The sequence below is a fragment of the Leptodactylus fuscus genome, chromosome 5 (assembly GCF_031893055.1).
Source record: "Leptodactylus fuscus isolate aLepFus1 chromosome 5, aLepFus1.hap2, whole genome shotgun sequence".
NCBI classification, from domain to species: Eukaryota; Metazoa; Chordata; class Amphibia; order Anura; family Leptodactylidae; genus Leptodactylus; species Leptodactylus fuscus.
The window spans coordinates 217,954,325-217,971,023 of record NC_134269.1 but is presented as its reverse complement, the minus strand read 5'-3'; the positions used below and the strand labels follow the sequence as shown (position 1 = coordinate 217,971,023).

General features: G+C 44.6%; 1 protein-coding gene across 2 annotated transcripts in view; it reads right to left on the bottom strand.

Moving 5' to 3' along the window:
- PCDH1 (protocadherin 1) overlaps nt 1-16,699 on the bottom strand; it is a 134,558-nt gene that overhangs the window by 89,588 nt on the left and 28,271 nt on the right. For both annotated transcript variants that reach the window (XM_075275425.1, XM_075275426.1), the window contains exon 3: nt 14,142-16,334. In XM_075275425.1, coding sequence (XP_075131526.1) covers nt 14,142-16,334 — 2,193 coding nt within the window. The remainder of the gene's footprint in view (nt 1-14,141; nt 16,335-16,699) is intronic.

Here is a 16,699-nt window from a genome sequence, read left to right as displayed (position 1 = left end):
TAAATCTTTAGCCCTGCACGCGTCTATACATCGTGTGCAACTGTATTTACAGAGTAGGGGGTAGGATGGATGGCTCTAGAGATGGCTCTAGAGATGGAGACACAACCGCCCAGTATCTAAAGCTACGGCAGGGTTGCAAATTCAAAAACAACCTCAAAAGATCATAAAAGTTGACAAAAGCAATCAAAGTCTTCATCTGTCTCTGACTCAACCAGAAGACAACCAACAGCATCTAAATTTTTGGGTTAATTTCTTAAGTCCATTGAGCTTCCAAAACCTAGTTTTTTTTCCCTATGGCCCAGTTAGTCCCAAAATGTAGGGTATTGGACAACACGTTCTACGATCTTGGCGACTACTCCATGTTCGTACAGTAGAAGTGTTGGTCCAAGTACTATGAAAGTATGGAGGTAACGGTATAGGATGCCCCAAGGGAGGTCTTCTTGCATCTCGCCGTCTATAAGAATCCTCAGACTCCCCATTGACCTATGCAAGGGTTTAGCTCGTTAGCCGGCCCCAGAAGAACTTACGACAGTTTCCTAGCAACAGACGGTCCCCAGAGGTGACCGCACAGAATATCTATACTCTTGGCGAGCAACACAGTCACCTTCTACACTTCAGTTGTGCTTGCAATCCCCGTCACCGACGTACCACTAGCACTGCAGAAGATCCTAACCACTCTCCGACAAATCCCTTTAAATCTCCAATCTTCGCACTAGAAAGGTGGCCATAAGTGAGAAATTCCTTCTCTGCTAAGCCATCTCATAGGATACATAACACACGGGCTCCATCACTTCAAGAAGCCATTTAACAAGACCCTAGGTGGTCTCCTCTTGGATAGGAATGGCTTCAAATCTGAGAAATCTCCTCGATTCCCGGTAACCAGCGGCTAGTTAGTTTGACGATCTTACATTAACGAATCGATACCTGAGATTCCTTCCACCTTTCTACCCCTTCGTGTTACACTCTCATTTACAATCTTTATGAAACCCATCCGTCAAGGTGACTTATTTATCTTGGTACTTATTTATCCGGAGACATAAAGTCTTGCGTATGTAAAGTTACCTGATTTATGTCGGGCCGTTCTAAGGTTTGATGGGGCTGGAGATTTTATTAACGCGATTGAAATTGTAGTTAAACCATCCCATGTTGTTAATGATCTTTGGGACACGGTGGGGGATTATCAGACGTTGGACATTAGTCTTCCTGGTATTCCGTGTATTATTAGTATTGACGCAGTCGCCAACCACGAGGACGACTTTTTCAATCTGCTGGTGGTTTCCTATAGCTCCTACTGTGTGCCATCTTTCAACTTCATCCCATACAGGGGCAAACGCGTTAGGACATAGATAAGCTTTAATAAGTCCTATGGCAAGGGGTTGTAATGATGAGATTACTCCTTAGACCTTAGGTGTGGCTTTGCATGGTCATGTTGGGGCTGGAACTCTTAGGGTAAGTTGAGACAGGGTTTTTTGGACCGGAACATGAGGCGGAGGCCGCCTTAGGTTCTTGTCCAAAAATCGTCACTGCACCGGCATCCAGCCGGGCACTTTGCTCCGGATTAAGCCCAGTGAATGGGCCTAGTTCGGAGAAGGATGGTACTTCAGGCTGAATCGCGAGGCAAGAGCCTGAAGAAGGAGCACCTCGCTTCTTCCGGAAAAAACTCCTAAGCAGCTCCCATTGATTTCAATGGGAGCCATCTTTTTGGTCAGGATTGCGAGGCGGATACGGCCTCAAAATCTCTGCGTGGACTTATCCTTAGTCTGTAGATCGACCTGATTTATCTACTAAGTTGACTTGACTCACAAACTGAACTTCCCGTTCTAAACTTGGAAAATCGGCCTTCGGTTAGGTGAACGTTCCCATCAGTTTCGACATGGAAACATTAAAAAAAGAACACACGTATGGATTGTAACAATGTAACCAAATATCATTAATGATAATGGAGTCTGTTGCGTGTCTATTTTCTAGACGAAGAGTGCCCATGATTTTTAACAGAATCTATGATGGGGTGCCAAACTTAACGTCTGATGCAGTCCTTCCCAAAAATTTGCAGTTTTCCAATTTTTTTTTTAAATAATCTTGTCTCTTTGGACAGGGAGTCAAGAAAAGGGAGCAACTGTAAGTGTGCCAATATGGCTCTAAAGAACAGGTACCCCTGTTTTTACAAAGCAAATTTCCCAATGGTGTCAAGACCACAGCAAGTCAATTCACAAGTGCCGACTGATCGGCCATGACTAAAGGCCTATGTCATGTTCTTGGGCCCTGTTAAGGAGAATTTAGTCTTCCCAAGTATCACAGCTGGGTGGGATTCCATTTGCACAACCCCAAAGGACTGATGGGAATGGTTCTCAGCCTTCTTTTACTTGCACGAGAAAATTTGCCTCTACCTACGAGACAGAACTTATCGGTAAGCGGAAAAAAAAAAAAACCCTTAAAGGCCTAATGTTTGCATGTTTATTGCTCAGTAAGAGGACAGGATGCGGCTCGCTCTCTGCCTGTGGTTTACGACCTTCTTTAGGCATCTGCTAATGCGTTTCAGTTGGTTAGCAATAAAAGCATCCTGAAAGAGTGAAGAGGACGAAATCGGGAAAAGTGTAAAAAAAAAAAAAAAAAAAAAAAAATTATAAACCAGAATTTAAGGGTACACTCCCTTTATGGTGGAGTAACTGCATAACCCAAGAAATAATGTAGTCTTATGCTAAACTCTTATTTTACATGGAATTAAGGAGCTCTCATCGGCCCATTGGTACAGGGTTCAGTTTTTGTAAGCGCTTGTGACATTATTATTCCCCTACTCACTGCGGATAGTCCCCTTGGGGAAAAGACTCATTGGGTAGGTTTTTTTTGGGGGGGGTTGTAAAGGCCATCTTTATCTAATGTGTATGGTTACCTGTATGTATGTTAAAGCCCACCCAAAATGCTGGCTGACCATCAGATGTGCACGAAGGGTCTCCATAATCCCAATGGAAAATATGGGGGAAAAGAAGAGTCAGGCAGGTTGAATCAATATTCTGAATCCTTTGGTTCTCAAGCGAGATGACCTGAAGCCTGGCAGACACGCCCCGTTCACATGGGGAGCAGATTGACGGATTCTGGTCCTGAGAGTGACGTGGGAAGCCACGTCATAATAGGGCCAAAATGCGCCCGCCACGACTGTCGCGGCTTATAACAGTCGCGTCTTCCCCCTCCAGAGTAGGCTCAAATGAATGGGCCTAGTCCGGAGGATGCTGCCACGTGGCGGACACCGGGGCTGAATCAGCCGCGGAATCCACCTGAAGAAAGGGCAGCTCGCTTCCGTGAGAAGCAGCAACATGCCGCTCATGGAAAAAAAGTAAGCTGGCGGTAAGCTGGAATCCCACCCAGCTGTGATAGTTGGGAAGACTAAATGCTCCTTAACAGGGCCCAAAAACCTCACATAGGCCTTTAGTCCTGGCCGATCAGTAGGCACTTGAGTTGACTTGCTGTGGTTTTGACACCATTGGGAAGTTTGCTTTATAAAAACAGGGGTACCCATACTTTAGGGCCATATTGGCACACTTACAGTTGATCCCTTTTCTTGACTCCCTGTCCGAAGGGACATAGACCTCCATTGTGAGGGGGCAGATTAGGATGTAGATTCAGCACCAAAATCCGCCCCCTCTTGCCCCGTGTGAACGAGCCCTTACATGACCATGAGAACTGGCTGTGTGACGTCCGTTTTTTTCAGGGATGTCATATGGCAGCACTAATTTCACAGTCAGGGATTGGGGGCTATTCACATGACTTATTTGGACAGTTGGTTGTAGGTCATGTCCTATTTTTGGCTCTTTTCGTGGATCCATCCATACACAAAGTGAACACAGGTACCCTTTGGGTGCAAGATGTCCATTTTTCACGGCCATTTTGCACAACCATCTCCCTTACTAGCCAAACAACACACCTCAACCCACCGCCACTCCGCTGACCCATACTGGACTAAGACAACTGGGTGGAGCCTCCCTGCTGTGTAGGACAAAAGATTGCTATACCCAGTCTCCTTGGCCAATCCCAATACAGTCTCCGGTCAAAGATGGGGTGAGATCAGCAGATTAACCCCTCTCTATAGGGGTTTTATATCAGGTTCCTATAGGTTCAGGGTCCCTTTAAACCACTTTTTTTAATGCATTCTTCGGTGTAGGGTAACCTATTTTGTTCCGACACATCTTTAATTCGATATCCTATCGTAAAACGAGATATTTCCCCTTTGATACAGACGCAACGCATAGAACCTAAGACAATGGTTAAACCTCAGGCTACATAAATCCTACGAGACAGCGCACGCGATCCTGCCTAGAATATAATGAAGCCTTCACGAACAATTTGGATACAAATGTAAATCTAATCATGTCCATCATTCCACGTAACACGAACAACTGGCCGGAATATCAGGGTCGCTCCTAGGCAGCGTCGTCCATGTTACATGGCTGAGCGATTTCTTCTACTTTCCTATTAACATCATAAGTTGGATCGTTCCATTATGGGCGCATAAACCTATAAATTCTTCATGTAAGGCCCCATTAAGTCTCGATGGGGTTAATCAGGGTCACCCGTTAATAGTCTGGCCCTTCAAACACATATTTTGTGGCTTCTGTTCTGTGAGCAACCTTGAAGTCTTCATTGTGCAGACACAGGGGCAGCTCTGGAAGTCTATTAAACAAAGATCTGTCGCATTAGGAGCCATTAGGATGTCGAATGGCGGAGCATTTTCTCCTCCTATACCGGTATTATTTATATGTCCCAGAAGGAAAGAGAGGAAGGAGAGAGGGAATTTCGCATAGGATCGACCAGAACGCTGAGAAGCCGCATTACTCTGCAGCGAGGACGACAGAAACCAGCCAAGAAAATTTATACTCAAAAATAAAATTATTATATTCCGTATATTCACACACCAAGGGTCTGGCCCACATTAAAGGCTCCCCAATCCTTGATATTTCTTCCCTGCAATACCAGACTAAGCCAACAACCAGGAGGGCGCTGTCCTTAGAAGCCGCCCTTCTGCCAATAACAATGCAACTCTACACTGTGTGGATTCAGCTTTGAAGGGGTTTCTAGGATTGGACAAAATTTAAGGATTTGAAGGCAAGTAAAATTTTAGCCACTTCCTCACCTTTGGCAAATTTTACGCAATTCTGGAAAAGCCCATTAATTTATGCATGACCAGATCAAAAACTTCCCCATCCAGTAGGCAACATTGTAACTTTCTATCAGAGTGATACATATTGCCACTTATGTAGAGCTTCTCATTTCCAGGCATTTGGTCGCGTTGGCCCATCCCATTGTGTTATGGGGGTCCTATCCTGTTTTTCAGTAAACTATTGACCCATTCTCTTCTCATGCGTGAAATTGGGGCCAGACCTGACATATACATAGACAAATTATTGGATTATCAAAAAATATACTCTAAACCTACAACTACTAGATCCATAGCCCAACAATAACCAGATACATAACCCCAGGCCGTCCAGCACAAGTGCCTGGATCTACATACACCTCCTGGTGTCCACACCATCAACCGCCATCTATAAAACACAAGTACCACCTATATACCCAAGACAGACTAAATGCATCAGTAAGTGAGCAATAAAATCCCATAGTGCCTGGCCAATAAGGGTGAAAGCGTATGGACATCGTAATCCACGGTGGCATTTTAACCTCTTGTGCAACATTTTAAGTGCTCAGGTAAGTTTTATGGCTGACCAATGTAAAAGATCTGCTGGTCAGAACAACTAACGTGGACAGTGTGACCAAGTCAGCTATAGTAATATGGGATTAGAGGAAAATCAATGGGGGCGTCCCCAATGCTACGAGAGAAATCTCTATGTTCTTCTGGAATGACCTCTCCCTGTGTCTTCTTTCTTCTAGGCCTTAAGGCAGAGCAGACTCCACATGCCGGGGCCATAAGAAAATGGCCGTTCATACAGTAAGCTGGTGTAAGCGGCCATTTTCTTGTGGACCCTTACACAGTAAGCTGTGGTAAGAGGCCACTTTCTTGCAGCCCGGGCATGTGCAGTTGGCTCTGCCCAAGGCCTAGAAGAAGATTAAAATCCAGGATAGAAGACGACGTGCAGGAAGGCCATTCCAGAAGAAGATGGAGGTGTCGTTGGAGAGTTCTCTTGCAGCATTGGGGACGCCCCCAGTGCAGTTTGAGCTCCTGGGACCGCCCCCAGTGCTGCGAGAGAACTCATTTGTGTATGGAAGAAAATCCGGATTTCTACCGAACGGCGGCGCGGAGAAGACATCTAAAGTTAGGAGAAGAATAGCCTTAACGCTATTCCTACAAGTTAGGGAGAACAAAAAAGTATCCAATGATAGAATCCCTTTAACACCGATCCAATAAGTACACGACCAAGTAAATAAAAGCTTACAGATCATTCAAAAATTTTAAAAAAGTTGCAATTTTTTCTATTTTATCAAATCGGGTTTACGCCAACCTGAGAACTTTTGGAAAAGGTGGCATGGTGCGGTCACCGACCTTGGCAACTTGATCCCCATATCAATATTCCATCAATGATAATTGACATCTACGTCAGGTAAGAACTTGGTACTGCCGGTGGATGAGCTTAATTTATAAGGGCACCCTCTGGCGACACGGTGGACATCAACCATGGTGGTGCCGTTGCTGGTCTCGATAACACACTCCCGATGGGTTATAGCTCTCTCTTTATACAATAGAGAGTGGATTGTTCTTAATCACATTGGTATGGTCCATATTATCTACTAGAATTTTTTTTTTTTTTTTTTTTTTTTTTTTAAAAAACCTCTATATTATACCGCCACCAAATTAACCGATACAACCTCTTCTACACCAGGCCGCCTCCTCTCACAAATATTATTCCATGGCCACAGATTAGTACCAGTAATATTTTCAGCAGCCGTTCGGATGATGGATGCCGTTTTTAAACAAACATGACAACTAAAGTATATTTTAATTAATTTTAAATAAAACTTGGGAGGGAGCCGTTCCCTTCAGTCTACACACTCCGAGTTCAACCGGTGGCGGCGGAGGCCTCTGCGCTCCTTTATCTTTAATAATCGGAGAAAGCCGAGAGACGGGCACGGAACAATTGATTAAAACGCGAAACGTTAAAAGTCCAATTAGTCATTTCAGGAGGGTGGGGAACGGGGAGGAGGGAGGCTGCGAAGAGTAAGAGTCAAGAGTGACAAGTCATAATTACTTCACGGCTGGGGAAATAATCCCTATAGTCTACGGCCAAACATACCGGCGGTAACGCCAAATACATCAACTCCACAATGGCCCATCTCATGGTCTATATCTGTGGCCGGTTCTACCAAGAAGTCTTCGTCAAGTCTAGTCCTGCACCACCCAATCCCACAGAAACTCTCGACCCCTTGATTAAGCTTCTCCGAATTCCACTTAACCTCTGACCCCGGACGGCAATGTCAATGTACACAGCAAGGTCTCTAAGGGATTAAATAAATCACAAGGACATCGGAGAATCTGTTTCCTCTGATGGAGCAATGACAAATTAATTAACCACTTATGGAATGAAGATGGATGGAGTCATCAGAAGACATTGCGGCAATATAATCCTGAAGATCCCGGGGATAACGTAGATTGTACGGCTACTGATCTGAATAGGGAGGGAAGAATAACCTGGAATATTAGGACGGTCCACTACTTAAAGGGACATTTACGTAGAGACATGCAAGTTGTGGTCACGAGGCCACTGGACGTCCATTGAACATCAGTAAAGGCAAACCTTTTTGTTGGCTACAGGGAAGAGAGCACACGTATATGGCTATTTTTAAGCATCCCAAGTTAAAGGGGTGTTCCAAGTATTTTTGTCCCTCTGTAGAGGCTTAATATTAAAATGAATGCATATTGGCCTCTTCATTCGGAGAAGCCAGTGAAGAGTCTCCATTAGGATACCCAGTAGAGTTGATTCGAATAGTATCTAATACCTCGCTCCCGTAGGAATGAATGGAAGTGGCCGAACAGCAAGGGGTTAAGCACCGTTCGCTTCCATTCATTCCTATGGAGCGAGGTATAGCTTCGAAAACTATTCGCTCATCTCTAGTACCCGGCCTTCCTGACCTTCAGCCCATGCAGCCAGTGACGCTCTATTCCAGAGGTTCCCGAACTTTTTATTCTCGTAGACCACTTTCAAAATGTTACTGGTTTCGGTGGACCCCCTGCTGCTATATTTCTACCATATTCCCAATACTAGTCAAAAAAATGGTGATTAGATCTAACGATGGAAATTTGTGTCACGGCCGAGACCCCTGGGGTCCACCTGGACCACTTTGGGAATCACTGCTCTTTCCAAACGACCCACCACTCTCCACCGGAGTCCTGACTTCTAGAGGAATATTCAGATCTCATTGGAAACCTCTGCAAGGAAGGGGAGGCCAAAAAATTCCTTGGAACACTCCTTTAACAGAGAAGTCTTGCTCAACATGTTGGAGACGAGACCACATAATCCAACAACTGGTCCCCACACAGATCAGCTATACGGAGAGGCCATAAGATGATAAACTTATGGAAACCCCATTAGACCCCTGTACGCTTACAATAAAGTTGCAAAAACTACATTAAAAATTGGTTACACGTAAAACTTAATTTATGTATCAAGTCAATTTAAAGGGGTTTCTAGGGATTAAAATATTGATAACCTAAAGAGTTTCATCAGTAGCAGATTGTGTGAACCAACCACCATCAACCCCAAAATATCCATATAACAAGGCCCAGGGTGTTGGGGAGAATGAGGTAGCCCATGTATCGTATAATGGACATTGCACCAATCATCATATAATGGCAGCGTCCAGTAATGGACAAAGAGCAGCTGCAGCAATTGAGCGCTATGGCCCCCGGGATTGTCCCTGACTAACTATTGTTATAAGATGGTGGGTCCTGGGGACCCCATTAAATGTCACAACAGATATATTGCAAGTGGGTTTCATGTATTCTAGGTTCCTGTACTGGATTTGGCTGCCAAACAAACCATGATAATTATTCGCGAAATATGTCTCCAGTTGCCAATTCCGAAACGGACTTCAAAGTCTCTTTTTCACGTCTAAAGCTGTATATGGCCACATCAGAGATTTATAGAACGGTCAATGAAGAGTCCGAGGCTGACAACCATGTCAAGGAGGCACAAAATCCTAAATAAATCATACATGGGGAGGAAAAAAAAAAAAAACACAAAAACCTAAACCTGTTATTACCTCTGTCTGTAGGATCTGCAAAGCGAGGACGCCTCGGGCAGCGAATCACTCCAGTGTGGTGTGGGAAGGAGAGTCCCCAGTGATGTTCATACCCAGAAACTATGACAAAGCTGTCAGCTGCGCTTTATGTCACCGCGAGTGATATTAATCAGTGGGCCGCGCCATACCACCGCCTAAAGCGACGGCAATAATACAGAGCGGCGTTCCGTTATTGTCTCTATTTGGGGTTTTTGAAGCTCTATGCAAATGAGACAAATTAGAATACCGTTCTACCTGAAGGCTTGCTTACATGGCGGTATTCGGGGCCCAATTATAAGAGATCAGCGGGAGGAAGTAGGAAAAGGTTTCCTTAGGAGAAGGTCTTCCCTCTTCTGACTCTGGTGGGATTCAGCTGGTTGTCTTCTCTCCGCTCACTGTGCAGACAAAAATTATTTATGGTTCCCTTTAACTAGCCATTTCAGGTTGACTGTAGCTTTCAACAGCACGATGGACGTGCAACGTTGGGATGGAGTCCGCCATGATCATTAGACACATGGGTCCTTCCTTATCTTTCCTCATCTCAAAAATTTTTGCACACAATTACCAGTTTTTGCACTGGATGGTCCCCCCCTCTCATGACCAAGTGGCTCCATCCCAAGGTCTATGACCATCTAAGGCCCAGTTCCCATCTGCGTTTGGGCCATTCCATTCCCCTCTTTGCATGAATGCAAGCAGCACTTTTCACGTGAAAACCACATGGATCTCAGTCTATGGGGTCCGCGGGTTTCCTTAGGTAACCACTTTTTATGTGGATTAGGTTTCCATTTAGTAGTTCCCCAAGCGCTCTCCCCGAATGGAAACCCGTGTGAGGATGTAAACTGGGCCTATTCTTGCAACCCACTAAATAATATTCATTCACAGAATTAGGAAACCAGAACATTAGTTTATAGACTCCTGAGGATCTAATAAGTGAAAAGTCGTCCCTCTTGGACTAATTGGGTGGGGGAGGAATGGGGTGCAACGTGCAACAAAACGACCACATGGTAAGTAATCTGCAAAGTTTTATTAGTAGCAAGCACAACGCGTTTCGAGCAGAGGGCTCTCAAGTGCAAATACAACTGGTGTGTCGCCTCTCGGGAGTATCTCCAATATCAGGAACATATCGGAGATACTCTAGAGAGGCGACAAGCCAGTTGTATTTGCACTTGAAAAGACTCTCCACCCGAAACGCGTTGTGCTTGGTACTAATAAAATGTTGCAGATTACTTACCAGCTGGTCGATTTGTGCGCGCTTCACCCCATTCCTCCCCACTCAATTAGTCTAAGACCCTGAGGGATTTCTGGGATAAGCTGCTGCTGCCACGTTCAATATATATATGTGTTTATGGCGTTGGGACTCATCCCAACCCCAAGCGGTAAGAGGCAACTTAAAGGTTCAGTCAAATTTCCAAATTTTTCCAATCTTACTACACTATATTGGCGCTTGGTGACTCTCCCCTTTGTAATTTTTTTAGATCTAATAGGTGACCCTATTTTGGTACCATCGGTGTAGGCCATCACTGGTATCGCTAGACCCATAAATTCTTGTAAAATATTTGGGTCTCAAATTCTACAATCTTTCCAAATTTTGCAATTTTTTTTAAAAAATTGTATTTTAGAACAGAATTTTTCGGTTCTATCGTTCGTGTCTTGTACGCCTTACCGCTCAGTGTAATGTTCCCTTCCATCTACCAATAAAACGAACCCATTTCCTTATAAAACAAAAAGTCTCGAGTTTTATAGAAACCAAAATGCGTTCCATAAATTAGCAATTTGTCCATTAGGATGGCTTCCATTACACGTGCACGGCCCTATAATCCCCGCTAATATCCTTCTAAGTGTGCCTTCCCCCGTCCTTAATTGCAGCCGTTGGACACTCAGGAAAGCTGTGTCTGCTTCACCAGGCACTCAGCGAAGCCTCGGGGGAGTTTCCGTTCCATATTCACAGTCCACATCTAATAGCCCTAGCTCTTCCCATCTGAATCACCGCGCACACAGAAAATCAAAAGCAAATAAAACACAAAAATAATGAAATAAAAACCAAACAACAGGACAAAAACGAAAAACAACTGAAACGTATAGTAAAAAAGCACAAAAACTTTATTCACAAACAAACGATATTCACAGTGTTCAGTGTACAGATTGAGGATAGACAACGGACGCTATTTGTCAATAGCATAAATATAAAAACACAAGTGACGCTGCTTACGGAAAGTGTAAGACGATTGGATTACTTGTTGTGCAAAGACGTTACGTTTCCTTTATGTACATTCCAGTGAATTAGAAATCTGATTTTTTTTGTGTGTGCACGTCCTTCGAGCGATTGGCCAACCGTACAGTAATGATGTAGGTCTAACAGGCAGTCCTTTGATTAATTTTTCCTATAATACTGTGATTTTTAAAACTCTTATTTTAGACTCTTAAAAAATTTGTGCAATTTAAAGGAGAAAAAAAAAATCCAAAAAATTCCACACTATATTAAGCTTGCAGAGTGTAAAAATAAAATGAAGCCTCTAAATTCTCCAAACTCCCTGCCAATGTTGGTTCTGACCCATCCCAGGTCTCCTGCCGGTCCGGCCCTTTTTTGTTAGTGACCGCCATGGTGACCCACTCCAACCAGTAGGTATTTGTGCCGAGAAGGACTGGAAGGAGACCCAGGATCCTATCCCTAAACAAAACACCCCCTAAACCTGAGAACTCTCCAACCCCACCCTAAATGGTTGCTCATTTGAGGTCCTAATTTACCAAAAATTCAAGAGTCCTGGACTCCTTCTAGATGGGTGATCTCCAATGCAAGTAGTGGCTTCACTAGAGATTGGCAACCACATTGGGCATCAGTGAGCTACTGGTACACGTAAGCGTCCCACTTCTGACACTTGGCTGGATCATCGAAAGCCCTCGACAAGTATGGTGTCGGGAGGCCTAAGGATCAGTGCTAAAATTTAGACTCAGCTCTAAGAACGTTCTGGCTTCCATTTTGTACCTGATGGGCTCTACATAAACACAACACAAGTAAAGAAATCTGTAATATTAAAATATAGAATTTTCAAAAATATACATTTCAAGTGGGTGCCCTAGTGGGCCCTCATCTATGAAGACAAAGCAGAATCCGGTGCCTATAAACCGCTGCACCTTAAATAAATTGTGTTGGTTTTAGACATGGCTATAATCCTTCATTTTTATTAACATACATAAAAGGTTTGCTTTAGTAAACAAAGCTATAATATCCAGAATATTTACTGGCACCGGCCTCCAAACTTACAAAGTTTTCCCATTCGCGACACCATTAAACATTAGGGCACCTTGGCACCGGTAAGAGGGTTTATAGGGTATGTTAAGATACAATTTAATTGTGCTTTTTTTTGTTTTTTTCCTCCGCACCCTATAATGCCCCGAGAAGGTAACAAAGAGCCCTTTTATCGCTCTCCTTGAAAAGTTTTACGACACTTAGTCTCTAGCGCGAAGGAAACTTTGCACTTCGGAGAAACTTTGTATAGAAACTAAAACTTCATTAGAATTTCAATTCTTTGGCGATTTTATGGAGTCACTTAGGATACCAAAGTATCTTTCTTGGCTAAGTGTTCGAAAACGTTGCAGTCACGTGCCGTGATAGAGAGGACAACGTAGCTAGAGAGGGTTAGTGGCGTCATGCACGTTACGTAGGTCTAATATACGTCACCATCTTAAGAACGCTACAATATCCCACCCCAAGCCATTAGTCTTAGGGTAAGTTGACACGGGGAGCGTATAGGCGGATTTTGGCACCGAGAGTGACGCGGGGTCAAAACCCGCCTGCCACGACGGTCGCAGCTTCCGCCTCCGGAGCAGGCTCAAATAAATGGGCCGACTCTGGAGGGCCTCGGAATCTGCCTGAAGAAAGGGCAGCCCGATTGGTCTCCAGGGTAGCCTGGTGGTCTCCATTGACCACCATTGTGATGGAGCAGATTATGACGTGGATTATGCACCTTTATCTGCCCGTGTGAACTAGCCCTCAATACCCTTTCATGCTCATAAAGTTGACCCTCGTAAAGTAGATTTGGATGAATCCTAGAGATCGTAAAAGTCTTTACTTTGTATCAAGACTGTTGCGTGAACGAGTAGCCGGCACATGAAGCATTGGGTTAGGAAACCATGGTGGATAGAGTAGACTGGAAAGAGGAAGACAAACCATGCAAACAGTAAAAGCACCAACAAAAAACCCAAAAACATTCAAGTTAGCAGCGTTAAGCGCACAAGGCACTGTAAGAAAAAAAAGGACTCTCTGCCAAGAGCCCCATAACATGGCAAGTAGACGTTCTTAGCTCGCAACAAGACCTCCACTCAACAAGCCAAAGCAAAGGCGCCATCTTTGCCACATGCAGTCGCAACGATACACAAGTCACCCAAGTAAAGTTTAGTGGAGTTACAGAATGATTAATTGCAACGTATGTCCAACTCCTACATTCCTCCCCTTCATTAGAACAGAATGAAACACTGTAACAACTCAAGCACAATTAACCCTTATCCTATGAGGATCGAGTGAGAGCCAGCTCACAACATTAACCTAGTACATTGAATAGAATTCAATTAATCTTTAGCAAGTGTCAGCTAGCAGTGGAACTCCAGCCCATCTGACTATTCTAGGAATAATTTACCTTTAAAGTACATCAACGGGCTCCTAGACTTGTACAAATACAGAGGGCCCATATAGAAGTGCTGCCGAAAGTACATTGCAATATCTTTGGTTGAATACAGCAACAATACAATCAATAAAAACTACCCCACCTGCAGAGCAAACGGGAAAACAGGAGCAGGTTTTATTACGGTGCCCACCATCCCCCCAATTACTCCAACCCCTCACTGGTAGACAGGCATCACCATACGTCAGTCCATGCTAGAGTGCCATCCTGGGACGCTTCACGTAGGAAGTAATCGCCTACCTGCTTATGGTTGTATTTCTGGGGATTGGTCCGATAGCTGTAATCCGAGTACTGATCAGAGCCAGTGGAATTGTTGTCCCCAGTGCCAACAAAGGTGTTGGCCGCTGGCAGGTCTTGCACGACCTGGTGCTTCTTGGAGGCAGATGGGGATTGCGGTTGAAGCTGGATAGATGGCAAAGGGGAGTTTGACCGGTAGTGACGGCCCAAGTCTGGACTACCTGGTGGGTAATTCAAAGGTAGATGGATTCGTGGACTGTCTCCAACAGAATCGCTCATCAGGTTAAATTTGAGGGACTTTTGTAGCCCGGTTTCCTCATCCTCTTCCACGGGCTTGGGTGGTTTTGGAGACTTGCTTTTCTTTGCTTTGATTTTATTTTTGTTGTTTTTATTACTCTGTTTCGGGGCATAAAGATCTTTAGTCTCCTTCTTTCCGGCTTGATAACCACTCTTCGCTTCTTTCTGTCGACAATATCGGACCAAGACGACCACCACGATGACAAGGATAACCGCCATGATGCCAGCAATGACACCAAATACAATGTTTCTCTGCTGTTTGTTACGTTCATACTCCGGATCTCCAGCGATATCAATGTCCAACGGTGTATCCTGGCTGTGACCGAGTAAAGTTTCTACATAGGTCTGGTTTGTTAAAGTTTCGTTTATGAAGAAATGGACTAGAGCGGTGCCGTGTCGGGAAGGCTTTCCTCGATCGTTGACCCTTACGACTAGACGATGCAGACCGTGATGCTTTCTTAAAATTTGTTTCTCTAGGGTAACCTCACCTCCAGCAGGATGTATTTGGAATAGCTCAAAAGGGTTACCGCTTGCAATACTGTATTGAAGTTCTGCATTTATGCCTGTGTCCATATCCTCAGCCCGTACCTTGTTGACTTGTGTACCTGGATGAGTTGACGGTGTTAGATAAGCGTATGAAATATTGGATGGTACCACAATGACTGGTGCATTATCATTCTCATCAAGGACATTAATAGTCACTCCAACATAGGACGAACGGGGCGGGTCCCCTCCGTCCACCGCCTTCAACCGGAAGGTGTATGTGCTTTGATGCTCCCGGTCAAAGGAGATGCTGGAAAGGATAGTGCCTGTCCCATTCTGGATGACAAATTCTCCACTGTCAGGTTCTACTGAGAGATGGACACGAGCATTTTCACCTTTGTCTGCATCTATGACAGTGACCATACCAACAGGACTCAGTCTTGGCATATTCTCCATGACTGAAAAATTGTAGCCATTCAGCATAAACTTTGGATCATTGTCATTGCAGTCCAAGACAGTAATTACGACCGAGGCGGTGCCTTTTAGGCTTGGGGTGCCTTTGTCTGCAGCTACCACTTGGAAATTGTACTGTTCTGTTGACTCCCGATCCAACACGGTGTTGACCTTAATCTGCCCAGAGTCAGGGTTGATTGAAAAGATGCCCCGAGTAGAGGGGTCAGCCAGTATGGAGTAGGAGATCTGAGCATTGGAGCCACTGTCAGCATCATTGGCGGTAACTTCCATCACAAGATCTTCAGGCGAGTTATTCTCTTTGAAGGTCACTTCCATCAAGCTTTGCGTGAAGATCGGAGCGTTGTCATTCACATCAGTCACCTGCACCTTGAGAGAGTTGGTGCTGGAAAGAGGTGGATTACCGGAGTCAACGGCCACGATTTCGATGGTGTATTCCTTCACAGACTCATAGTCCAGCGGTGTGGTGGTCTGCAGAAAGTACTTCTTTTTGCTATCCGTTCCAGTATCGCTGACCTGCTTCAGCTGGAAGGGGACGTCCCGAGCGACGACACAGGTCACAGCAGCATTTTCACCTTCATCGATATCGGAAACTTGTACCAAGGCCACCGGCGTCTCCACTGGCACATCTTCGGAAATATTTGCCACACCATCCTGATGGGTAACCAGACCAAACCCTCTGATGTCAATGACCGGCTTGTTGTCATTTGTATCACGGACGGTAATGGTGACTTGGGTGCGCGCAGATTTTGGATTGGACCCCTTGTCTTTGGCCACAATGGAGAATCTTAGTGTTCCAACATCTTCACGATCTATGGGACCCTGAACGGTTATCAGGCCTGTGGACCGGTCTAGGTGGAGCAACCTTCGGACAGTATCGGAGACCTGGTGGAAGGCATAGTCGATCTCTGCGTTGACGCCCTGGTCAGAATCGTTGGCTTTAACCTGAAAAATAAAAACAAAAACGAGAAGACGGTTCAGTTAAAAAGTAGCGTGAATAATGGATTAAATGACTAATAAGGTGTTTGGCTTCTGTTAAACACAACGAAACAAACATACAGAGGGATGATATATTCCGCCCGGTTTCGCGATGGTCTGCAAATAGAAGCAAGGCAATGCTATGTTTTGCAGATTTGATAACCCAGAATCAATTCCAAGAAATGAATATGTGGCAGAGAGGTCAATGCAGCCATGATTTGCTTTGATCACGTATTGATGGTGTCAGAGTCAGTCTACCATGACAGGCGTGATCCTGAACTAGCTCAAAGAATGCTACTACAATTAAAATGTGGGACAGAGCCGAGATCAAT